Source organism: Pristis pectinata, chromosome 8 (genome assembly GCF_009764475.1).
Source record: "Pristis pectinata isolate sPriPec2 chromosome 8, sPriPec2.1.pri, whole genome shotgun sequence".
Lineage (NCBI taxonomy): Eukaryota > Metazoa > Chordata > Chondrichthyes > Rhinopristiformes > Pristidae > Pristis > Pristis pectinata.
The window spans coordinates 11,240,322-11,267,512 of NC_067412.1; the positions used below are offsets into that span (position 1 = coordinate 11,240,322).

At 43.4% G+C, this 27,191-nt stretch overlaps 2 protein-coding genes across 9 annotated transcripts in view; one reads left to right on the forward strand and one right to left on the reverse strand.

Moving 5' to 3' along the window:
• LOC127573317 (putative protein MSS51 homolog, mitochondrial) overlaps window positions 1–6,621 on the forward strand; it is a 34,050-nt gene extending 27,429 nt beyond the window's left edge. For both annotated transcript variants that reach the window (XM_052021390.1, XM_052021391.1), the window contains exons 6-7: window positions 2,235–2,328; window positions 5,024–6,621. In XM_052021390.1, the coding sequence (XP_051877350.1) occupies window positions 2,235–2,328; window positions 5,024–5,246 (317 nt within the window). In that variant the 3' untranslated portion in view covers window positions 5,247–6,621. The remainder of the gene's footprint in view (window positions 1–2,234; window positions 2,329–5,023) is intronic.
• A 7,599-nt stretch (window positions 6,622–14,220) lies between these two features.
• The window catches only part of septin12 (septin 12), a 353,537-nt gene continuing 340,566 nt past the window's right edge, over window positions 14,221–27,191 (reverse strand). For all 7 annotated transcript variants that reach the window (XM_052021383.1, XM_052021387.1, XM_052021385.1 and 4 more), the window contains one exon: window positions 14,221–14,520. In XM_052021383.1, the coding sequence (XP_051877343.1) occupies window positions 14,370–14,520 (151 nt within the window). In that variant the 3' untranslated portion in view covers window positions 14,221–14,369. The remainder of the gene's footprint in view (window positions 14,521–27,191) is intronic.

The window sequence follows — 27,191 nt, forward strand, 5'->3', positions numbered from 1 at the left end:
GTGCCGCCCAAGCATTTTGTAGAGCAGTTGCATCCCTCCATGATGTTGTCTCCCCCCTATCTCAGTAAACTCCTCCTTGTTCTGCAATCCTGCAAGATTTCCAGGGTCCTCCAATGCCGGCCTTTAGTAGCTCGGCTTAAAGGCTGCCCTCCTTCCCCATTCACAAGGCACAAGTTGGGAATGTGCTGGAATACTCCCCACTTCCCTGGATGAGTCCAGCTCCAACAACTCTCAAGAAGCTCAACGCAGGTATATGAATAAGAAAGGTTTAGAGGGATGCGGGGAAATAGGATTAGTTCAAGAAGACAACTTGGTCAGCATGGACGAGTTGGGCTGAAGGGCCTGTTTCTCCTGGACAAAGCAGCCCATTTGTCTGTCCACCACCTTACACTTCCATTCCCTCTACCACCAGTGCAGGTTGGCTGCAGTGTGTACCATCTACAAAACGCTCTGCAGCTACTCAGCCAGGTTACTCTGACAGCACCACCCAAATCCACAATCTCTGCACCAAGGACAGCAAGTGCATCAGAACTCTGCCACTAGAGGGAGCAGCAACCACTCCTCTTCCTCCTCCAGATCACACCCCGTACTGACTAGGAAAAACTGTTCCTTCATCGTTGCTGGGTCTAAATCCAGGATGTTCTTCCCCTTCAGCAGAAGAACTACAAAGGCAGTTTACTACTGCATTCTCAAGGGCATTAGGGATGTGCAATAAATGCTGGCCTTGCTAACAATGCCCTATCTTCTTCAAAAATTCCCTGCACCGTTGGCAGCTGTGAACTTGACTCTGGACTTCCCTCTTCAAACCGCTCCCTCTCAGCTTTCCTTTCCTTTTAGTAATCCGTTTCTCTGAACCAACTGTTTCTTCTCAGCAACCCCCCCCCCCCCCACTATTTCACGAGGTGGCGAGGTGTCAGGTGTTGTCTGATGGGCCACTTGCGAGGAACCTTGGGGACATTTTGCTGCCTCAAAGATATTATTAGATGCTGTTATAGCAGGGCGTGTTGTGCAGTCAAGCTCTCAGGCAGATAACTTGTTTGTTCCTTGCATCACATGGTAGTGGTCTCACAGGAAATACCTGGCCAAGGTGCGGTCATAGGTTCACAGTGAATTACAGCATGAAAACAGGCTCTTCAGCCCATCAAGACTGTGCCATCCATCAACCATCCATTTACACTAATCCTGCATTAATCTCTTTTTTTTATTCTTACCACATTCTGATTAACTCCCCCCAGATTCTACCCCTCACCTACACACCAGGGGCAACCTACAGCGGCCAATTAACCTACCAACCCGCATGTCTTCAGAGTGTGGTGTGAGAATATGGGAGATAGGGAGAAAATGCATTACAGAAAGTAAACATGGGGTGAGCTGGTAGTCAGAATGTACCTTCCCCAGCGAGGGAAGCAAGTACGCCTCCAACATTTGATTAGTGAGGTTCATCAAATTTACTGGGGGATCACTAGATCGATTCCTGTATTGTCCTTTGAGGGAAGATTGAGTGAGATTAGCCCACTTTCAGTGGAGTTTAGGAAACTGAGGGGTGACCCCATTGAGACACGCAAGATATGAGAGAGATCGGCCGGAAGAGAGACTACTTTCTTAGGCTGGACAGTTTAGAACTAGGGGAAAAGAAATCCATCAATAAAGGATCAGCCATTTAGGATAGAGATGAAGAAAGGATTTCTTCACTCAAAAGGTTGTAAATCTTTTGAAATTCTCCAGAGGGCTGGGGAGAGTCAGGCATTGAGTACTGTACACTCAAGATGAGATCAGTAGGCTTGTGAAGCCAAGGGAAAGGAGATCTGCCAGGTATGTGGATAAGGCTGAAGATTGGGTTTGATTTTAAAGGATTGGGGAGCAGATTGGAGGAACCATGTGGAATATTCTGTTTCCTGACTGAAGAAAGTGAACGTTGAGAAATTGAAGTGCAAAAATACAGAGGGCAGCAAGAAGGGCAGGAGAATTGGGAAACAATGAAGGGAAGGAGGTCTGGGTGTAGGATGGGTGGAGGAAACTGTGGGACTGTGAGCCACGTGAGAGGTGGGGGAAGGGAGCAGAAGGCTGCCAAGATCCTTGACCAGTTTAACAGACAGTGGTGGCTGGAAGCAGTTAGGAATTCCATTTGCTACACTGAGTAATAAGCATGGTTGAAGAGATTTCGGAGACCAGTTGAATGCATTACTGGATGGTGATCTCAGCGTGTAATTGTAGCCTGCTCTCTCCATGCCCAGGGTTCCATGCTTCACAAGGCTTGACAGAAGGCTGGTTGCCAACGCTCCTGCTGCTGAGAGACTACAAGATCCCTGCTGTCTTTACCATGTATAGGTAAGCACTCCAGGATTCAAGCAGCACTGCACTTTTAACTTCGCACTTTCAGTTAGTACAACTGCACTGCAGAACCAAATCTAGAGAGAGTGATGAATTTGATGTCCACCTTTGACCAGTTTGGACACCATGGGCTGAAGGGTCACTTTCTGAGCTGTTAATCTCCATCATTCTAATTCCATGGAACATAAAGATCGAGAATGGGATTTTTACACATTTATAATTTGGTGAAGAGAAACAATTTTAGTACATGGCTCAGATTTTGTAGGCCAGTTATACTTGGGCACTTTTGCCAGTTGACATCGTGTTTTTTGGTGCTAAGGTCTTAATGCTTCCTCGATCGATTCCTCCTTCTACTCTTGGACAAACTGAAAGGCTAGCGTTCTTTCCCACACCTCTGCCACTCCAAGGTGCCGTTCACTATCTTTCAGAGTTCATTGTCCACATCTGCTCCGGGGTTATCCTTGTCACCAGATGACAAATGAGAAGATGTTGCTTCCTGGTTTGGCACTCTCTTCCTTTCCGAGATTTTTCTCACCTGAATTCCTCACGTCGGGCACCAGTTCCACAAAATTCGCGGATTCCAACCTTCTCCAACCAACTGATCGGAGTGCATTGGCCAGGTTCTTGGACCAGATGCCAGTAGACATCTCCACCACCTTCTCCATCCCTTAAGTCCTTGGAGATTTCCATTTATGGAGAAACATTCCTAATTTGAATCACTCCACCATTGGCCCCTGTGTCTTTGCTGCCAACAGCCTAAATTCCATAATCGCCCCCCTAAACCTCCTGAAAATTGACTATAAGCTGCCCCTCATGTGAGGGTGAGTGATAGAATCTGGGGGAAGTGATGGGAATGTGGGGCAAGTAGACTGAACTTAGTGCAGGATTAGAACAAATAGGCTTTGATGGCAGCTGTGGACTCGGTGGGTTAAGGGGCCTGTTTACTCTCTACACATCTTTCCTTCTTTAAGACACTCATTAAAACCAATCTATTTGACCAAGTTTTGTATCACTTCCCTCAACATCTACCTCATGTGATGCACTGTCAAATGTTGCTTCATCATCTTTCTGTGAAACGCTCTGTATTATTGTACCATGTGAGCCGTGTTGCATAAAAGGATGTTGTTTCTGAGCAAGGTCAGGATCTGAGCAGGCAGTGATGTTGGCTTCTCTGATCACCACTTGCATCTATGAATGTGGCTCTAACAACAATCACAGAGAGCGACACCATCTAGGACAAAACATTTTCCGTCTTGGAACCTTGCAGCCTAATGGCATGAACATTGAATTCTCTCACTTTAAGTAATCCCCACCCCCCCCCTTCCCCACAACACCCCCCCCCCCCCAACCATGCTTCTTCTCTTCTCTTTCCTAGCCTGACTATCTTTTTTCTACACCCCACCCCTCCTTACCTTTGACCCATCCCCCAGTGGATCTGCTCTCCCCTCCTCCCCCGCACCTGCCTATCACTATCTCTTACCTGCATCTACCTATCACCACCCTGTGCACACCCCACCTCCCCTCTATCACTGCTCTGCTTTTCCTTCCTATATATTGGGCTTCCCCTTTTTCCTATCTTCAGTCCTGAAGAAGGGTCCTGACCCGAAACGTTAACCACCTGCTTTTCTCCACGGATGCTGCCTGGCCTGCTGAGTTCCTCCAGCATCATCGTGTTTTCATCAGGACAAAACAGCCCACTTGATTGGCACTGCCCTCCGCCCTGGATGCAGTGGGTACTTCTACTGCAGTTACTCACCTAGGTTACTCCAAGAGCACCTCCCAGCCTGCAAGCTCTACATGAAAAGACAAGGACACACCAGAAGCCACCCCCCCCCCCCCACCACCACTTGTACAGTATGTTCCCCACCAAATCACACACCATACTGAGTGAAAATATAATGTTCCTGCACTCGATGGGTCAAAATCCTGGAATACCCTCCTAATTGTGTCTTTGCACTGTCTTGTTCTTTACTGTCTTACATCATTTATGTATAATTTATGTTCTGTGTGTTGTCTAAATCCACATGCCTGTGATGCTGCTTCAAGCAAGTTTTTCATTGTACCTGTACCTCACCGTACTTGTGCACTTGACAATAAACTCGATTTGACTGGACTCAACAGCACAGTGGGAGCACCTTCACCAGGAGCACTACAGGGTACAAGAAGGCTGCCCAATACCACCTTCTAAAGGGCAGTTAGGGTCGGGCAATAAAGGCTGGCCACTCCAGTGATGCTCTCATTCTGTAAATGAATAAGAAAGTTATTACCAAAACTCTTGCCTGAGCTACATACGGACATGATCTCGAAACTAGTGAGCTGACTCTTGGTATGAAAATCAATGTGACGAGATATTAATGTGAAGACAGTCTCCGCCACAGACCTGAACTCTGACTGGACCAACACACAAAGGCGCTGGAGGAACTCAGCAGGTCAGGCAGCATCTATGGAGGGAAATGGACAGTCGATGTTTCCGGTTCCATCAGGACTGGACTTCATCTGAAGGCTCATCTTGCCAGTTTAGATGAAAGGTCTCAACCCGAAACATCGGTTGTCCATTTCCCTTCATAGATGCTGCCTGACCTGCTGAGTTCCTCCAGCACTTTGTGTGTTGCTCGAGATTCCAGCATCTGCAGTCTCTTGTGACTCCTGAATGCTGAGAGCTTTAACCTTCTTCCCTTCTCTCTGTTTGCAGTGACCAGGAGTTGAAATATTCTCTGCAGATCCTCCACGAACTGGAAACCAGGATCATCAGCTACGGAACAAATCCTTTTGCCTCGTTGAAACTAGAGCAGGTGCAGTCCAATCCCAACAAACCGTTGGTCAGCAGCAACTCCACCTACCTGATGTTCCACGGATTCACAGAATCCATGGAGGGAACACTCACTGAGGACCTTGGACAAGAGGATAACCTGTGAGCTCGGAAGGGGTGACAAGTAGTGCAGTGGGCGGAAGGGTTTTCTGTTGCTGTGAGAAACTAACTTGTTTTATTTGATGAGCCTCATTAACCATCTGCTGTTGTTTAGTTAATAGACTCGCGCAGCACAGGAAGGGTCCATTCGGTGTGCGTCCAATCTCCTTGCTGGAGCATTCCCCTCTCCACACCCTTCCCTCAATCCTGCAAATTTTCCCCATCAGGTGTTTATCCAGTTCCATTCTGAACATCACCATTTAATCTGCTTCCATCCACAACCCACTCCGGAAGACCTTGGGCTATGCCAGCTGCCTGGAGGGCCTCTCCTTGATTACCAGTTCAGCTGCCATTGGAGACAGTGTCTCAGCCCTTCATGATTCTGAATGCCTCAAATGCCATCCTTACAGTCTGAGGTCACTGTTAGAATGGGGGTTGGCTGGCAGAACGTTCTATTTGTTAACTAGTATCAGTTGTGCATAAAATTCACTGCTGAATGAGTTCTCATCCTGCTATAACTGAAGTATCTTTGCTGCAACGGTCTCACCAGACTGTTAGTCCAGCAAGCTATATGCTAGACTTGGCTAAAACAAGATTTTATGTAGCTGGAGAATTTACTCTCCTTAAGTGAAGGGGAATGAAAGCTACCATCATAAATTGAGTTCACAGAAGCAAAATCCATTTGGTTTGCAGATGTCCTTTAGGGAAGGTGATCTGTTTTTTTTCTCTGAAGTACCTGTGGTTCCAAACTTAACCACAGAAGCTGCTTGAACTGGCCCAAAGTACCATGCAGTTGCAGTTAGAGGTAGCCAATAAATGCTGAGCCTGTTAGCCACAGCCACACCTTGTGAGTGAATGAAGCAGATCTTGGGTGATGTCATTTCCTGTCCAATAGCCAATCCCCAATCAGAACAGCACCACTTGGCCAGGAGTGGGAGGGAGATGAACACTGAGGAAAATCATCAATGGACAGAAACCATGCAGAAGCTGAAAAGGATGAATCGTTCTTGAAAGGGATCATGTTGACAGAACTTTATCTTCTCCAAAGGACTTGTCCAATTTGATTGGCTCTGAAATCCTCTTATAAGTAGCCAGAGAGTGCTTAGAAACTGCAATGCCACCTCATGGAATCAAAGACAAGTGGAAGGTAAGCCAGGTATATACCTGAGAAAGAAAGGAATGGAAGGTTATACCTAAGGGGTGAGATGGAGGAGGGTGTGAGGAGGCATGTGTGGAGCAAAAAAAACAGCAGCTGTTCATGGGCTGAATGGTCTGATTCTGTGCTGTCACATTGTCAGTGCACACTTTATGTACTTCAACAGGATTCAGAACAGGAACTTTGTGGAAAATGTCATTTATGTCACTGTTCCACTAATAGCATCATTGATTAAATTTATTACATAAAATGCTGTTTTTTTTTGTTTTTAGGAATTAAACAATTGTTATATTTTCTGCAGTGATATTACTCATGTTATAGGTCAATAAACATATTTTCAATTTGACTTTGCAGGGTTTATAGCATTCAGGAAAACCAATTGGTAAACATTAGACTGCTTCAGTTGGAAATATGGATGGTTATAAATACCTGATTATTAATGTTGAAGAAAAGTTGTGATCCTGTCTTGATCATGTGCTCTGCTGAACCCGGCATTCTCATTGGTTACTTGGACAGCTGGGTGTGGTTTTGGTGTTTTCAATAAGATGTTTGCCACTGGAAGTTGATTTTTCTTTCCTAATATTAAAACAGGTAGCCACCTATTCGCATACAAATTAGCAGAGTTTAATAAGTCGGTACATATTTGGAGTTGAACTAAATATGATCACAGGTCGCTATGAACTGTATTGTTTGTGTAATGGAGTCACTGGGGTGGGGAACTGCATTCATGCATTAAGAAAATCATTAAATGAGTAAAGAAAGATAATTTGGGGGAAAAAAGCCAAATTTCTGACCATATTTATTGCTGCCTGACTTTGCTAGTGAGGGGCTGCTGTAAGGTAATGGGACATATGGTTCAATAACTAGCCTCTGAGCCTGAACACTGAATTTAAATCCCTCCCACCCCAATGAATGGAGCACAGAAATCTGATGGTCCTCTGCAATGCTTTGGGAATGCTGCCTGTCTTTTGGGTGAAATATTAACTGCCCTCTCAGCAGTGATCCTATGGTTGCACGGGAAAGTGCTGTAACATTGTGGGAGCAGAAAAATGAGGCAAGGAGTTGTAAAGGGAGCAATTCCCTTTGGTGTGCTGAAAGGGGAAGGGAGTATATGACTGGAGGGAACTGCAAAGGATAATTTGTTGAATGCAGAGGCTGGTGGGGTGGCAGAGGGGGACCAGGGGGAACTCTTCTTCCTTTGCCCAGGAGAGGGGGTGAATGGTGCAGGACGTAGATGAGATGTGGGTAAGGGCTCTGTCCCCTATGGTAAAGGGGTTCAGGAAGAAGGAAGACTTTTCAGGGGCACCTGTGTAGAAAGCTCTTCATCAGAGCAAATGCAATATAGGAGGAACTGGGAGAATGGAATGTGATGTTTTCTGTATGATGTTTAATGGAATTTGATCATTAAAGATGGGTGAGTCTTTCACCTTTTGTGTGTCATTTAGACTCATTTCAGACCAATCATGAGCCACTTCCCTGCACAGATTTCAAAGCTGTGAGTACAAGCATTTCTTGATCCTTTTGGACTTTGATCAAAACCTCCAGTCCCACAAGATTCAACCAATAAATCAGCCTTTTAAAATGGAATTGCATTGCATGAATTTTGCAGGATGGCTCAAGCCTAGGTTGGTAGGTGGAAGCAATCCTTAAATGAAGCCTTGAATGGAAATGACACATGGTTGAAAAGGTCAGACTGGGACCTTCGCTGCTCTTTCAAGGGAAATGTAAAAGATCCATTGGGACTATTATCAGAGCGTTCTCCCAATGTTCTGGATAAATTTATCTCTCAGCTAAAACACACATGCGGTCATTATTTGTGGGAACTTGTTATGTACAAATTGGCTGCTGCATTTTGTACAACAGTGACCACAGCTTAAAAGTGGCAAAAAAAACCCATTTTGCCACATCCTGTAGTTGTTAGAGGTGCAAGTCTTTTCACTTTTGCATACTGTGGCAATGCTGCAGCAGGTAGTGCTACTTCTTCACAACTCTGGAGACCCGGGTTCAATCCTGACCTCCGGTGCTGTCGGTGTGGAGTTTGCACACTCTCATTGTGATGGTGTGGGATCCCTCTGGGTGCTCCAGTTTCCTGCCACATCTGGTTGGCAGGTTAGTTGTCTGCTCTGAATTGCCCCTCGTGTGGGTGGTTGGTGGGAGAATTGGGGAGGGGGGTGGGGAGATGCAGTAGATGGGCATGTGAGAGAGGTTACAGGAAACTAAGAGGGGAATTGGGATTGTAGTGAGGCCCATGCACTCAATGGATCTCATCGCTGCCTTCTAGGTCAAAAGGAAATATGAAAAGAAAATGAATTTTTTAAAAAAATTATATATGGGCCAGGTAAAACAACACCTGGAATATTGTGCCTAGATTTGGAATCTCTGCCCAAGGAAGGATAATCTTGGAAAGAAATTAAGCAAACTGTGTCTATACACTCAAATGTAGAAGAATGAGAAATGACAACATTGAAATGTACAAAGCTTGAGAGGGTAGATGCAGAAATGTTGTTTTCTGTGGCGGGGGTGTCTAAAACCAGATGCCACCCTCGTCACCATTCAGGGTCCCAGACAGTCCTTCCAAGTGAGGCAGTGCTTCACCTGTGAGTCCGAGGGTGTCATTTATTGCATCCGGTATGGCCTCCTGTACATCGGTGAGACCCGATGCAGATTGGGTGACCACTTTATCGAGCACCTTCGCTCCGTCCGCCGCAACAGCCGGGACCTCCCGGTGGCCACCCACTTCAATTCCATATCCCACTCCCACACCGACATGTCTATCCATGGCCTCCTCCACTGCTACGTCAAGGCTAGGTGCAGGTTGGAGGAACAACACCTCATATTGCGCTTTGGGAGTCTCCAACCTGATGGCCTCAACATCGATTTCTCTAACTTCCAGTAACCCCACCCCTTCCTTCTCTTCCCCCCCCCAACTCCTTTGTCTTCCCTTATTCCTGTGGCTCCTTTCCCCCACCTTGATGAGCTGCCCATCTCCTCTCCTCCATCCTTTATTCCATGGTCCACTGCCCTCTCCTACCAGATTCCTCCTTCTTCAGCTCTTTGCCTCTTCTACCTGTCACCTCTCAGCTTCTTGCATCTTTCCCCCACCCATCGACCTTTCCCATCTCACCTGGACTCACCTATCACCTGAACTCACCTGCCCGCGTGTACTCCTCCCCCTCCCCCTCCCCCCCACCTTCTTATTCTAGCTTCTGCCCTCTTCCTTTCCAGTCCTGATGAAGGGTCTCGGCTTGAAACGTCAACTGTTTATTTCCCTCCATAGATGCTGCCTGACCTGCTGAGTTCCTTCAGCACTTCTTGTGAGTTGTTGCAGAATAAAGAGTTGGTCTTTCAGGACAGAGATAAGGGGTAATTGTTTCACCCTGAGGGTTGTGGATCTTCAGAATTGTCTATGCAAGAGTGCTGTGAAGTCTCAGTTGTTGAGTATATTCAAGACTGAGATCGATAGATTGAGGGATATGGGATATTAGAGAAAAGCGATGGTGAGGTGGCAGATCTGGATCTGAATGGTCGAGCAGGTACGACGGACTGAATGACCACTTCCTGCCTCTATCTCTTAACTCATTGTCTTAAAATAAGCAACAGAGTTTAGTGTTTCTGAGTTCACAGCTTTCTTTGCCATGGAAATGATAACTGTGGCAGGAGGAATTAACCCATTTGGTACAAATCCATTTTCCAGCAGAAAAGATTCACGGGGATGTTACATTGACTGGAGGGTTTGGGTTATAAGGAGAGACTGGATAAACTAGCACCTTTTTCACCCTGGAGTGTAGGAAGCCGAGGGGTGACCTTATAGAGGTATATAAAATCATGAGGGGCACAGATAAGGGGAATGGTCACAGTTTTATTCCCAGGGTAGGGGAGTCTAAAACTGAACATAGATTTGTGGGGGGGGGGGAGATTTTAAAGGGACCTGAGGGGTAACTTTTTCACAGGGAGGGTGGTGGGTGTATGGAACAAGCTGCCAGAGGAAGCTGTAGCGATGGGTACAATTACAATGCTTAAGAGATATTTGGACAGATACATGGATAGCAAAGGTTTGGAGGGATATGGGCCAAAGGCAGGCAAACGGGACTAGCTTAGATAGACATCTTGGTTGGCATGGATGTTGGGGCGAAGGGCCTGTATCAATGCTGTATGACTCTATATTCACAGCAAGGATAACACTGCTTCAAATCGTCTCCTCCTGAACATTACCTATTTTCCAGAATTGAAAATTATGATTGTATAGCTGATGGCTCAGGCACAATGATGGTGCCTTCCAGAGTTGAATAGTCCACCATCACACACTATCTAGGCTCGTGTGCAAATTGGGTGAGAATTGTGTGGCTTCAGTCAGCTGCTTTCAGGGGAGTGGAACACTTGAGCAGCAGAGGAAGAAGGTGCTTCATTTGTTGAAATGGCTTCAGCAGAAGTTGAGAGTACAAACCAGCTTCAAGAAAATTAAACAAGATTTAACTAGCAGACAGCTTTATTTTGATCATAAAATGAACATATAAAATCTATTTTTTTTCTGATTTTTATTCCCCATAAAATGTAAGAGAAAGCTTAAATTTTGATAAATATGGAGTGTAAGTAAGAGATTATTGTATGTGCAAACAAGGATTGAACCGCTGAGATTTTTTTTGATACAGAGGGTTAAAAGGTGTTTAATTCTAGGCAAGCTGAAAAAACTTTTGTTTAACATGGGTACAACTCACAGCTGAAAGTCTGGATTAAACACAGTAATCCTTGTGCACACTACTGATGTAAGGGTCTTAAAGTGGGGACAATTCTCCCTTTGGCAGTGTGCTACAAAGGATGGGGGGAGAAAAGTTTTATAAATGTTAACCTTAATTGTAATCAGCAAATGATACATTGGAGAAACAACTATATACCCTGTTAGGATTGTCCAAACCAACAGTTTCTAGTTTTTAAAGAGACACATTTCAAACGACTTAATTCTGCTGACACTTGGGAAGAAATACCAACATTAACATTAAAAGCTTAAATTAAAATGTTAAAGAAAATACAGATGAAAGTTCAGTTAAGACACCAATTACATTCTGTTAATGGCCCTACACTTGGGACTGCCTTGTTAGCAGGCTCCCACCAACAATATGCCTCGATAGATATAATGTTCTGCTGGGTTCAGACAGGCAGATTTATAACGTGTGAGATCTTCAGACACTTCATGTGGTTTCCTGTTTCATTTGAGTGTAAAGTGTTTTTGAAGTTATTTATGTCATGTTATAAGTTGCAAATTGACTCATGGTTTAAGGCTGTTTGCAGGGCCTTGTGAAGGTAAATAATTTGGCTGTGCTCGTTTCTTTGCAAATTTGAAAGAGAGTTTGCAATTCTGCAAAAGTCCTGCAGATGTCAGTGTTGCAAGGCTGAAGAACGTACTATTCCAAGAGACATGAGACTGTAGATGCTGGAATATGGAGCAACACACAAACTGCTGGAGGAAGTCAGTAGGTTGAGCAGAATCTGTGGGGGGAGAGGTACTGACGTTTTGGGCTGAGACCCTGATGCAAGGTCTCGACGCAAAATATCAATAATTCCTTACACCACCCACCCCCCCCCCACCCCCGCCACAGATGCTACTTGACCCGCTGAGTTCCTCCAGCAGTTTTTTTACCTTTCCTAGATTTTGCAATCCAGAGCTGACTGTGGTGGAACATTGAGAATGTACAGATTTCCACCATGTACTTAAGGGCTTCATAACGAGCATTATTTCGGTGGGCCGCCTCACTTCAGCATGTGGCTCCATAATTTAGAAATGTATCCAAGTCCATCTTGCCCTGTGTTTATTGAATGCTGTGGTTGTATTGATGTCCTCAACCAATCAAAGATTTGAGGGGGTAAGGCAGAGATGGAATAGGTCCTGGGGGGATAAAACATCAGGAAAAGACATGTCTCTTGAGAGATTTTTGTCATGTTATTGTACAAAGTTAATAACTGATATAGGTTTTCCTTCAGAGTCTTTTCTGACTTTGATTATATTTTAGTTTTGTTGTTATCCATATTTTCCTTTCTCCAGCCTGTGTTCCTACTGATTAATAAAAATGGTTCGCAATAGAACCTTGCAGAACGTTATCCACTTTAATTCAAAGTGCTTACACAGGTGGGCAAGAATGTAGTAAAATGCAATGTTTGTGGGCCTACAGTTCGAATAGCCTGTAGACATCGCTCATTGAAGTTGAATTTCCACACTGGCTAACTTGATAATTGAGGAACATAAAAATTTAGAAATTACCAAACTCGTCCAAAGCAAATCTCCAGCCATCTATGTGTAATAACTTCTGTTTGAGAGCTTAATGCATTAAAAGGTGTGGGATTCCTTTCTTGGGATTCAACTTAGTTCCTTTTCTTTTTGACAGCAAGATGCAGTTAATTAAATTGAATTTGTTAAGATTTGCATTTTGTCATCACTGAATTAAATGGTTCTTCTGCTGATTTACACTGCAGCAAAGATGTACCTCATCAGTTCCTTTCAGTATGTGGCATTGCAGATTTGAATCTTGTGATAACCTCCCACTAGGAATGCCAAATGCCAATTGAAATATAGGAAAATGATTTGCCAGAGCTGAATATTTTTATTTAATAAGGTGAAAAGGCTCTCAATTTATAAGTCTTGCCAAGATGATTCACCATGATCAGTCTGTAACTGCTTTGTCTCCTGTGTCATATCCCATTCTTTTGACATACTGTTTCATTCTTATGCACGTTAATAAACATTAGGACCTGGTGACTACCAGATGGTTGAATAGATTACTATCCAAGGATCCTGCATGGAGTCAACAGGACGAATAACTCCTCCTGTCCCTTATTAATTCTATAACCTGCAAAAAAAAATGCTTCCAAGAATCTATATCTGTCCAAGAACAGATGAAATTCACTGAGTGATTATTCTTTGAGTGTCCACAAAATAATCTACTTGTGAGCCGGACCATTGGAGGTCAGTCCTATTTGTTTAATTACAACAAGGCAGCCTTTCTGTCATCCAACTGAGTTACACATTCTGGAACTTGGCACTTGGCAAATGATTCACAAAAAAAAGTTTGGCAATAGTGTCTGAATGCACTCCAAATGATCGCAAAGGTGATTCAAACTAGTGTCTCTCCATAATACAGACTAGCTCTTAAAAGCACAAACCTGCAAATGGGTTTGTGAATGTGATCACTTCTGACTGTGTAAACTATCCCCACAATAGGTCAACAGCAACAAGTACCTCTGAGCAACACCCAGATCTTTGCAGTGACTAAGCACTTCCAAAAGCACTTCCTTGACCTTTCGATACAATTTCCATCGAATGCGTTTGACCCACTTCTTCGATGGTTTGTCCTCGGACTTTCTACCAGGGAGCCGGAGGTCAGCAAAGCATCACCACCGCCTCTCACCCCAGCCAATAACACCCCCTCACCCCTGAGGGGGAAGAGAGCATAAGTGAGTCGAGGCTGCCAGCTTACAAGGATACAGCACGGTCTTTTACCTTAAAGAAAAAGAGAATTTAAAGCAAGGTGTCTTCTAGTTTTGTGAATGTTAACACTGTACAAACCATTAACCGAACAAGCTGGATCACCAAACTCCACCTATTCTGCGTTACAGACATCCATTGTGCAATGTGCAGGTGAGGACAGAATATGGAAACACATTTGACATATACTGATCATCTAAGTAAGCTAGCTTTATGTTTTGAGCTCCCCTGTGCTATTGACAGACAGGAATACAGACACCATGATGATAACCTTGTAGCCAAATAACAACACTTTCTCCGAACCCACACTTCTAACACCCCTCCCCCCACCCCTTATTCCACCCCCTCGCCCATTAAAAGATCTACATAAATTCTATTTCCCATGGCCTTGCTTTAACACAGAAAACACTTTTGACTCCAGTTCTATTTGAAATACAAAATCTGTACAATGCAAGGGAGACGTTGAAAGCAAAGTTTATTGCTGGCTGATGAGCAGGATCTCAGAGATTGTTTTCCAGATCTTCTTTGCTGGTTACATAGTTCTCTTTTGGCAAACCTTTGATTATACCGTTGCTTTCATTTAATCTTCGCACTCTGTAGGTCTCGTAATGGATCCTGTGTGTGACGTCTTTCAGATCCTGCAGGTGGGACCTTTAAGGGTATGAGCAGAAACGGAAGAATGAGTCAAAGCCAATACTGGAACATGAGGAAGCCATTTGGGTCCTTTAACACCATGGCAGGACAGTGACTTCATGACCACCTTTGACAGTAAACATTCTCTAATACAATTGATTAATAAATATCTATCAATCTCAGATATTACATGAACAATTGAACCAATTGCCATTTGTGGAAGGGGGATCCAAATTTCTACCCTCTGCCGCATATAGAAGTGCTCCCAATGTTCAGCACAGGCTTCGCGCTGGGTACAGAGGTGGAGGAACAATGGTGCAGTGGTTAGTACTGATGCCTCGCTGCACCTGAGACCTGGGATCAGAATCAGGTTTATTATCACTGGCTTGTACGAGGAGAAATTTGTCGTTCTGTGGCAGCAGTACAGTGCAAAGATGTAAACATTACTATAAATTACAAAATAAACAATGCAAAAACAAAGGAATGATGAGGTAATGTTCACGGACCATTAAAAAATCTGACGGCAGAGGGAAGGAAGCTGCTTCTGAATCATTGAGTGTGGGTCTTCAGGCTCCTGTACCTCCTCCCTGATGGTAGCAATGAGAAGACTATTCTTGTGTGATATATTCCCACCGTGATAAGACTATTAAACGGTTCCCTTATACGACGAGATGGACTCTGACCTCACGATCTACCTTGTTGTGACCTTGCACCTTATTGCACTGCACTTGCTCTGTAGCTGTGACACTTTACTCTGTATTGTTACTGTTTTTACCTGTACTACCTCAATGCACTCTGTACTACCTCAGTGCACTCTGTGCTAACCCAATGTAACTGCACTGTGTAATGAATTGATCTGTACGATGGGTATGCAAGACAAGTTTTTCACTGTACCTCGGTACAAGTGACAATAATGTACCAATACCAAGAGGGTATGTCCCTTGGTGGTGAATGCCACCTTCTTGAGGCACCACCTCTTGGAAATGTCCTTGACATTGGGGAGAGTTGTGCCTGTGATGGAGCTGGCTTAGTCTACAACAATCTGCAGCCTCCTGCGATCCTGCGCATTGGAGCCTCCATACCAGGCTGTGATGCAACCAGTCAGAATGCTCTCCACTGCACATTTGTAGAAATTTGCAACAGTCTCCTTCCCAGGGCACCAATGCTCAAGACGAGAGGTCATGGCTTTAAGGTTATGGGTGGGAGGTTCAGGGGAGATGTCAGAGGGAGGTTTTTCACCCAAAGAGTGGTTGGTGCATGGAATGCACTGCCTGGGGTGGTGGTGGAGGCAGATACATTGAACAGGTTCAAGAGCTTGTTGGATAGGCATATGGAGGAACGTGAGATAGAGGGATATGCGGAAGGAAGGGGTTAGGTAGTGTGAGGGTGGTCTGATGGACGGCACAACATGGTGGGCCGAAGGGCCTGTTTTGTGCTGTATGGTTCTATGGTAACATGCTAATTCCATCCTGACTTGGGGTGCTGCACTACGTGACATTTGCGTGCTCCCTATGTGAGTGTGTGGGTTTCCTCACGCCCCAGAGATGTGTGTTGGTAGGTTAACTGGCCACTGTAAATTGCCCTTGGTGTAGGTGGGTGGCAGGAGGGGAGTAGTTGAGGGGGTTATGAGAGGAAAAGTAGGATGTGTAGATGGTGTCTGAAGGTCAGCATAGACAGTGTTGCCTGAGAGCCTGTTTCCATGCCGAGATGTGCTTCCTAACCTCTCCCTCAACGGTCTGCCTCTAATTCTCAGACAACACCGCTTCATCAAACATCAAGAATGCAACAAGAAAAAAACAATACAAATTTTTCCCGAACACATCAGACTTCACCACTTTCTGCATTAATAAGCTGCCTTTCTCTTCAAATGAACATTTGGACACATTAATATTGCAATGAATACTCATCAAACTGCACTGAATCCACCTGAGCCAGTGGCTCTGACATTCCATAGGTTATTACCCTCGCTGTAACTTTGGCAGAATCTCTTGCATTTATAATGACGCAGGAGGCCATTAGGCCCATCAGGTCCATGCCAGCTCTTGTGGAGCTATCTTATTGGTCTCCTTCCCCTCTCTCCATATGCCCCTGTACTTATTCTCCTTCAAACATGCCCCTCAATTCCCCTTTGAATTATTAATCTACACTAGGGAAGTAAATTAGAGCAGCCAACTTGTTTACCAGCACAACTTTTCTCATTGCCCTCCCTATGGTCTGTGGGTAGGGTCTACTTGCTGCTTGCAGAATAGGCACAGTAGCGACCCCTCCTGGGCGTTTGAAGTTCTACAGCCACAATCGGTTAGTGTGTTGAAGATCCCACTATGAGCCGTGATGAGCATGATCCTGCCCACTACATGGGTCACCTCTGATTTTTGACACTTGCTTTTGCATAACATTTACTTGTACAAGCGATCTCCATCTTTCTCTGGAACTTCCTTTCTCTTTTGATTTAAACACTTGTATGGTGTGCATTGAGGCAGCGACCACAGTAAGAGAGAGACGTACATGACGTATCGCTCTGTTATCGGCTATAAGGAGAGGTTGGACAAACTTGAATTTTAGCTATGAGGAAAGGTAGGATTGTTTTCTCTGGAGCATCAGAGGCTGAGAAGAGAACTGATAGTAGTTTATAAAATTATGAGAGGCATAGATAGTGTGGGTAGTCTTTTTTTCCCAGGGTAGAAACATCAAAGACTAGAGGACACAGCTTTAAGGTGAGAGGGGGAAAAATTTAAAGGAGATGTGTGAGGTTAGTTTTTTTTTTGTGGTGGGTGCCTGGAATGTGCTGCCAGGGGTGCTGGTGGAAGCCGACAATGATAGTGGCATTTATGAAGCATTTAGACAGAGGACATGCAGGGAATGGAGGGATATGGATCATGTGCAGGCAGATAGGCTTAGTTTAATTTGGCATCCTGGTTGGCACAGACATTGTGGACCAAAGGGCCTGTTCAAAGTTCTGTTACAGGAACATAGCAATACATATTGGTGTAGTTACAACAACAACCACTTGCATTCATATAGCTCCTTTCACATTGCAAAAACAACCCAATATGCTTCACAGGATTGTTATGAGGCCAAAATATTTGACACTGAGCCATGCAAGGAGTTATTCAGGGAGAAGAGGTCCAAAAGGGATAGGTGGTCAAAAACAATGGTTGATAAGGAGTTTGAAGGAGGAAAGAGAGAGGCAGGTGGGTTTAGGGAGGGAATTCTAAGCTTGAGACCTTGCCAGCTGGAGGCATAAATTTTGGAGGTGATCGGGATGCTGGAATTGGAAGAACATGGATATCTCGGGGAGGGGGGGGGGAATTACAGAGATGGGGAGGGGCGAGGACATGGAGCCATCTGGATGAGAATTTTAAAATCAAGGTGTTGCTTAACAAGGAGGAAGTGTGGGTCAGCAAGCACAGGGTGACCACAATGTTTTCAGTTGGGACATGGAGAACCAGTTTTGAATGACCTCTGATGTAGTCAATAGAAATGTTAATATACATGGGGTAGGTTGATTGGCCACCATAAGTTGCCCCTAGAGTTGTAGAATCTGGGGCAAGTTATCGGGAGTGTGGGGAGAATAAAATGGAATTAGTGTAAATGGATGCTTGATGGTTGGTGGGCCTGTTCTAATGCTATATGGCTAACTCTGAGATAGGGCAACATGGCTGCAGGGCACAACCTTGTCATGCAGCCCACTAACATATCTTGTATCTATTGTACAAGTCTGAGTTTAAAGGGGAACCATGTTTCATAATCTGTCCTTAATTACTTACAACATTCTTGAGGGTCACTGCCTGCAGTACGTTTTTATTTTTGGTAAGCTTAAACTTGTCATGTACTAGGTTCTATTCAATTTGTTAATTACTTTATTCTCTTGCATTTCTGGCCTAAAATAGGTGTAAATCAACTTTTTATTTCTTAGAGACAGAAATGGTTCAAACAGGCTAATTGGGTGTTTGCAATATAGAGTGGATATGTATTATTGAACTGCTATTAACTAAAATAAAGCAATGAAGTAACTGATGGTAAAGTATTTGATGTAAAGAATGGTTCTGAATTACTCAAACATTTATTTGACCGTAAAATTTAACCCCAGTTAGTTACAGCCCACCATATCACAAAGAAAACTAAATGGTTCAAACAGGCTAACTGGGTGTTTCCAATATAGAGTGGAAACACAGAAACCAGATTAAACTGGTTCTAATTCTACTCCCTATATTTGCTGGTAATTCAATCCATAAGACATTGATAGATGTGGTCTTGTGATCTTCTGCTGGATCACTTAATAGTCTCTGGTGACTTTTCACAAGAATCCTTTCTCTATTTAATATGTGGTGGGCTGAGGAAAGTTTCCTTGTTGCCTCATTGCATCAGTGGATGAATATTTTAACAAGAAACTGTCAGTGATAAAACACTAAGGAAATTGTTGAAGAGACAGAATGTGGGGGGGGAAAAAAATTACCTTGTAGGTAATTTTGCTAAATACAGGTCGTCCCTGGGTTACAACAGTTTTTATTAATGTCCTCAAGTTGGAAAAGATACAAAATCACTCGATATGGTAACCATAGCAACAAAAGCACATAAAACTGAGCATTAAGGACCCCCACCATCTGGGCCATGCCCTCTTTTTGATGCTGCCATCAGGCAGGAGGTACAGGAGCCTGAAGACCCACACCTCGAAGTTCAACAACAGCTTCTTCCCCACTGCCGTCAGGTTCTTGGACTGACCTGATAAACCTTAATTCTACCTCAGACTTTATTTCCCTCAACTTTCACTAATATCGTTGTTATTTTTGCTTATTGTGTCGTGCAAGTTATGTATAATTTATGTTAATTTGTTTATGTATTTATGTTTGTCATGTTGTAATGTACTGTGCTGCAAAAAGTTAATTCTCATGGCATTTATACCCTGGGTACGTATGCCCATGACAATAAACTTGAAAGTGAACTTAAAGAACAATTACTAAAAGTGGAGAGAGGAAACTAGTTCTGTGGTTCGTAGGAATGAACTTGTGTACGTACGTTGGACATTTGAATTTGATATTATGGGAGCTCATTCCTATCTCTGTGTGTCAGGCATTTGTAACCTTGGGGATAGCCTGTACGGTGAATACAAACCTGAATGAAGCAGCACACCCATCCCTTATGATAGTGACTTCAGAAATTATTGCAAGTAGCTTTTCTGTCCCACTAGTTTGTCCAGGCAAGAGAGTTGGCCCAGTTTCCATCCAGATAGCTGATTTCTTTTGCAGCAATGTGAGAGGGGATTAAGTCTGGTATTAGCTCATGGATTCTCAACCCAGCAAGTCAGGAATGCTCAGAGTTTGCAGGATAGCGATGGGATCACCAGCTCAGATATTTCACTAATACCATTAGCAAATTGGCCATCCTTCCTGGGGAGGCATCTTTGGCTGGTCTGAAAAGGAATAACTGAGTTCTTGCTCCGACTGCTTCAGATCTTTCCTAATGTATGCTGCCATCTGGGATCCTCCTCTCCTATTTCCTGTCTCAGAGGATTGCAGAGAGGAAGGCTTATGGAAAGAGCAGTTCTTAAAATGGCTTTGGGAATACTGAATTGATGCAGGAGTTGACAAGGTGCCACGCTACTGGAAGTTTAGTGAACTGTGGCTGGACATCGGCTTAGAGGAACCTTAAGTACAAATAAAGTATGGCAGCGAACGAGCTAAACAGCTGAGCAAATCCGTTAATCCTCCCGTTGTCGAGAAGATGGAAACTGAGGAAGGACACAAAGAATTGCCTCGTCTGCAATAAAATGTGTGCTGTATCCTCCAACCATGTCTGAACAATTTGAACCATTGTCCTCGAGTCTTTCAACATACTAGACGAGTAACCCTGATGAGAAATGGTCTCATCACCTTTATGATTGAGGTTGGCAAAAAGATGACTGCTGAGCAAAGTCTGGATGGTTGGGACTGAGAGGTATATGTGGAGTTTCAACCTCCACTGTGGTGATCTCAGGGTTTACAGACACAGAGTGTGGATCAAGACCTCTGAGGCACTGAGACATCTGCACTCCTCCAATTCTGACCTTTTCACAATCTCCAAATTTAGTCTCTCTATCATTTGCATTATTGCCTCACGACAAGATTCTAAGCTCTGGAATTCCCTCCCTAAACCCTTCCAGCTTGCTGCCCTCCCATTTTTAACACAACGTTACAAGGAACCTCCCTCATTGATCAATTTCTGGCCAACTGCCTGAATTATATTTTAGCTCCACATCAATTATGTTTGATAATAGTCCAGTGAAGCATTGCAGAATGTTGTGAGATTAAATTGCTCTAAGTTATTGTTGACTGAGGTTTAAATCTTCCAGAGCGTATATTTTTAATTTTAAATCTTAAGAGCAAAAGGGTTGTTAAGTAGAAAGGAAATCACCAAAAATGTCTTCATCCCACACTTAAGAGTGTATTCATCACTACCTACGTTCAAACTTGTGAGGCATTAAATCTTCACTGAATGAAAAGCAACATTTATAGAGTGGTTGAAATGAGGGACTTCTCTGTTAATCTGTTAGCTGCCTGTAATCTAATCGATCAAGTTCAACCCAATGTAGAACCACTTCCATAGCAGACCATGCCAAAAAAGATTTCAAAATGAAAATGAGCACAAATAAACATCTGAGGGGAGGTCAGATGGACTAACACTGACAACACCTCCACTGAAAACAAGGCAGATGTCGGATCACAAGAAGATATTCATCATGCCAACAAAGATACAGAACATTTCCATGTTAATATCCTCCAACATGCTGTGAGTGAAACCACAGGAGACTGGCTAGTTATTATTGGACTTAATCGACTTAAACAATGGCATAGCGGAAATGTCTTCACACTGTAGGAGTGATTAACGTCACAGTTGCTTTATTTGTACCTGACAGTATTTATATAACACAGGCTTTGGCAACAGTGAAATTTGTGCATCAGGATTTGGAAGTGCCTGCTCATTGTAAAAGTGACTTTCAAGCTTCAATGCAATTAATAATTTAGGTTTTCTCATTATCACAGGTGCTTCATCAGAAGAGAACTTAGACAGGTGGAGTTTCTTAAAAAAATCACTTCTAATTATATTTCCCATTTTGTTCTATGATTAGCAGATGATTTAATGTAGAACAACAAACAAGATTCTGGATGATCTCAGCAGATCAGGCGGCATCTATGGAGGGAAATGGACAGTTGTAGGGGTTTAATAGACTGTTGATTTCCATTACTCCAATACTCCCTGTTTATCCATTTATACCTCCTCTTTCATCCTCCCTTTCCCAAGACTACTCAAGGTTATCCCTGGTATTCAGCACCTTGACTGACAAACCACTGAATAGTGGAAAGGTTGGATTCATTAAGTAATGGCAAGATGATTTGGTATGCAGATGAAAAAAGTAATTAGAAGAAGCCAGTGCAGACCTCCTAAGGGAAGGTTGTGCTCGACAAATCTGATATGATCCCTACCCACAGATACTGCCAACCTGATTTCCCCTACCCACTCACTGGCATCCTTCTGCCCACCAACAGACCACCCCCGACTACTGATCCCCCACTGCCCTAAATACCAATTACACCCCTTCACTGAGATCCAACGCCTTGTACTGATCTAACCCATGACCAAGTCCACCCTCACCAGGACACCAAATCTATTGCTCCTCGTGCTGCCAAGGTTCCCCGCCCTGACTTCACTTGCTACATGGCTACCGTACCTAGCAACTGCCACACCCTACCCATCACCATGCTAGCAATTCTGCCCCAACCACGACTGCCAATCCTACATCAGAACAGCTGATCCTTGCCCAGACCCACCTACTCATCAATCAATCCTAATTCCCTTTGCTCCACCCAATGCATAGGTCTCACTCCCAACCCCATTTCCCAGGCCTCCTGCTCTAACAATTATTTAGTAGTGGATCTTCAGACAGACCGCACTAAGTGATTGAATAGAGGGAAGGCCAATTTCTAGGCAATCGAATCTTAAAGGTGAGATTACAAAGCCTTTAAGACCTAAGCTATGGGCACAACAGGACAGGAAAGAGAATGGGAAGGTTACAGCACAAATTCACAAGGAAACTGCCTAAATGAGTAAATAACATACAGTGGCATGCAAAAGTTTAGGCACCCCTGGTCAAAATTTTGGTTACTGTGAATAGTTAAGCGAGTAAAAGATGACCTGATTTCCAAAAGGCATAAAGTTAAAGATGACACATTTCTTTAAATATATTAAGCAAGATTACTTTTTTATTTCCATCTTTTACAGTTTCAAAATAACAAAAAAGGAAAAGGGCCCGAAGCAAAAGTTTGGGCACCCTGCATAGTCAGTACTTAGTAACACCCTCTTTGGCAAGTATCACAGCTTGTAAATACTTTCTGTAGCCAGCTAAGAGTCTTTCAATTCTTGTTTGGGGAATTTTTGCCCATTCTTCCTTGCAAAAGGCTTCTGGTTCTGTGAGATTCTTGGGCTGTCTTGCATGCACTGCTCTTTTGAGGTCTATGCACAGATTTTCAATGATGTTTAAGTCGGAGGACTGTGAGCGCCGTGGCAAAACCTTCAGCTTGTGCCTCTTGAGGTAGTCCATTGTGGATCTTGAGGTGTGTTTAGGATCGTTATCCTGTTGTAGAAGCCATCCTCTTTTCATCTTCAGTTTTTTTTTTACAGACAGTGTGATGTTTGCTTCCAGAATTTGCTGGTATTTGATTGAATTCATTCTTCCCTCTACCAGTGAAATGTTCCCCGTGCCACTGGCTGCAACACAAGCCCAAAGCATGATCGATCCACCCCCGTGCTTAACAGTTGGAGAGGTGTTCTTTTCATGAAATTCTGCACCCTTTTTTCTCCAAACATACCTTTGCTCATTGAGGCCAAAAAGTTCTGTTTTAACTTCATCAGTCCACAGGACTTGTTTCCAAAATGCATCAGGCCTCTTTAGATGTTCCTTTGCAAACTTCTGATGCTGAATTTTGTGGTGAGGATGCAGGAAAGTTTGGAGAAGGTCATATTTGTGCAGGTGTCGCTGCACAGTAGAACAGTGCACCACCACTCCAGAGTCTGCTAAATCTTCCTGAAGGTCTTTTGCAGTCAAATGGGGGTTTTGATTTGCCTTTCCAGCAATCCTATGAGCAGTTCTCTCAGAAAGTTTTCTTGGTCTTCCAGACCTCAACTTGACCTCCACCGTTCCTGTTAACTGCCATTTCTTAATTACATTGCGAACTGAGGAAATGGCTACCTGAAAATGCTTTGCTATTTTCTTATAGCCTTCTCCTGCTTTGTGGGCATCATTTATTTTAATTTTCAGAGTGCTAGGCAGCTGCTTAGAGGAGCCCATGGCTGCTGATTGTTGGGACAAGGTTTGAGGAGTCAGGGTATTTATAAAACTTTGAAATTTGCATCACCTGGCCTTTCCTAACGATGACTGTGAACAAGCCATAGCCCTAACAAGCTAATGAAGGTCTGAGACCTTGGTAGAAGTTATCTGAGAGTTAAAATCTCTTGGGGTGCCCCAACTTTTGCATGGTGTTCCTTTCCTTTTTTCACTCTAAAATTGTACAAAACAAAAATAATACACTAATCTTGCTTAAAATGTTGAAAAGAATGTTTCATCTTTAACTTTGACTTTTGGAGATCAGTTCATCTTCTACTCACTTAACTATTCTCAGTAACAGAAATTTTGACCAGGGGTGCCCAAACTTTTGCATGCCACTGTACGTTGTGAAAGGTTTGAAGAAAATAAAGGTGATTTACTTGGCAATTTGATAAGGGTTGAAAGGATGAAACAGAGTAAATAGAGACAGGCTACTTCCTAGGATCAAGAGCGTGTGGGAGGTGGGTTGTGGGATATTGATTGAGTGTTAGAGATTTAGGACAATTCAGAAGTATGTGAAACAGTAACCGAGTTAATGATGGAAGCCAAGACAAGGCCATTGTTTAATGACAGATGGTGAATAGACTAACAGCAACACAGACTGAAAGGGATGACAGACTTGCTTCCATTTGAAATTCTAAATATCTTACAGCTGCATACTTAGAAAATCCGCAAAGTGTCTGGCTGGAGAATTCCTATGGAATGGTCTGCTCAGCTGCCTTTATACTGATGGGGTTCAGTTTGGATTCCAACAGGATTTGGCCTTGAAGTAACACTGCTAAGTCCAGCTTGCTCTTACCCTGAAGGCAACGAACCAAGCCTGTTCCCAGGGTACTGATGTAAGATTTTCGCACTCCAAACAACAGGGACAAGGTTGTGGACCCTGGGTTTTCCCCAAGCCTGACCCAAAGTGGTCTTGGACATTGGCGAAAGCTCTCACTCATTAGTATTACTGCTGCGTGAGACACTTTCACCAGAAACAACGCTATCTGCCTTGTGTCTAGAATTAATGAGTACTTTTAATCTGTAACTGCTATGATGATTCTTTAAGGTAATGCCACAGTGGAGTTACAAAACAGTGGAGTGTCTAGGCACGGTTGGGGGTGTCTTATGAGGCAAGATTGAGCAGAGTCGGTCAAAACTTTCTGGAGATAATCTCCGTGAAAAGGATACAGCTGACGTGGGTTAACAATCTGATGGGTAACCTGCTGTGATAATGTATCCCCTGCTGGGGGAATCTGGAACCAGGGGTATCAGGATAAAGGGACCCACTTTCCAAGCAGAGGTGAGCTGGAATTTCTTCTCTTGGTTGTGAATGTATGGAATTCTTTCCCCAGGAGAGATGTGGATGCTGAGTTAATAAATATGTTCAAGACTGTTATTAGATATATTTTGGACTAACAGGAGATTAGTTGAGGCTAAGATCACATCAGCCATTAACTTACTGAGCAATGGAGTGGGCAAGAGGGACTAGATGACCTCATCACTAATTTCTTAATTCTCATCTCTCAGTATTATAAAATTAGAATTATAGTATTTTCTGCAGCATCATTAAACAGTACGAAGCCTTGTCTATGCTGTATCTGACTGTGTGGTAGCAGGCTTTGTTAGTACTATGCTTTCTTTAGCACCAGCATGTATGGAGTATTCTTTTCTGCAGTGTACATGTGAAAGTGTACACAGACATGATCATTTTAATTACTTCCACTGATGTAATTAATTACATATGTGGGTGACAGATAAAAGCAAACATCAGTTAACTGATGTACATAAAGCTTGGGTTATGTGGCAGTTTATCAAGTATGTTATACTAATATTTAGTTAACTAATTGGTTAATATTAAATTATTGAAGTTTGAGTGTAAAAAAAAATGCATTTTTTAAATAAGATCCACAATATCACCACAAATTTAAATAAGTGTTGGGCAAAGGAAATCTGATATTGCAGTAAAAGAGAAAATGATTCAAATATTACTGACAGGATCCAGACATATCCCTTTTAAAGGGAGAATGAATTCCATCTGTGTGAACATTTATCACCAAAAAGAAAGTGATCAGCATCTTCCTGCACTGAAGGTGTGTGGAAAAAGAATGTAAACTTTAATTACACTGATATGGGGAATCACTTTAACATTAGATCTGTGTTAATGCAAGTTAACAAGAGTTTTCCTTGATGTTATTAAACATTTGCAGTCAATTAACACAGAATTATTGACAGACTTCGAAGTTTAAGAAAAAGCACACACTAAATGATTTAAGAATATTCTGCACTGCTGGAGATTTGGGGCCACTAGTTTTGTTTTAAACTGCTTTTCAAATGGTATCAATGCAGGTCTAAAGAAATTAGATGTACATTTTTGGAGTTTAGAAGGATAGAGGATGATCTTATTGAAACACATAGGATCCTGAGGTTGCAAGCCAGTGTAGATGTTGAGAAGTTTCCACTAAGTGGAGAATCTCGAACAAGAAGACTTGGTTACAAGATTAGAGGATGGTCATTTAAAACTGAGGTGCTCGGGGATTCCTCTTCTTGGAGGGTGGTGAATCTCTGGAACTCTCCATCCTGGAGGGTTGTGGAGGCCGAACCACTGGGGGTATTTAAAGAGGAAGTAGATAAACATTTGAAGGATCACAGTGGTGAGGGCTATAGGCAACTGGCACAGGAGAGGAGATGAGGCCTAGGGCAGCTCAACCATGGTCATATTGAATGGTGGGGAAGGCTTAAGAGGCTGAGTGGCCTACTCCTGATACAAAGATCTTGTGTTTTATCTGTGGGATTCACGGTGACTTTGTAGATTTGGATTCAAAATTGGCTTGCCCATTAGAAAAGATAAGATCTTTATTAGTCACATGTACATCGAAACACACAGTGAAATACATCTTTTGCGTAGTGATTTTGGGGGGCAGCCTGCAAGTGTCGCCACGCTTCCGGCACCAACACAGCATGCCCACAACTTCCTAACCCGTACGTCTTTGGAATGTGGGAGGAAACCGGAGCACCCGGAGGAAACCCACACAGACACGGGGAGAACGTACAAACTCCTTACAGACAGTGGCCGGATTTGAACCCGGGTCACTGGTGCTGTAAAGCATTGTGCTAACCACTATGCTACCGTGCTGTGTAGTGGTGGTGGAGGGGTATAGATCTGACTGGAGATCTGTGGCCAGTGGTGTTCTGCAGGCATCAGTGTTGGGACTTCTTGTTTGTGATTATACATAAATGATTTGGACAAAAAAAGTGGGTGGGCTGATTTGTAAGTTTGCAGACAACACAAAAATCAGTGGAGTGAAGCAAGTTGTCAAAGGATACAGGTGGATATAGATTAGCTGCA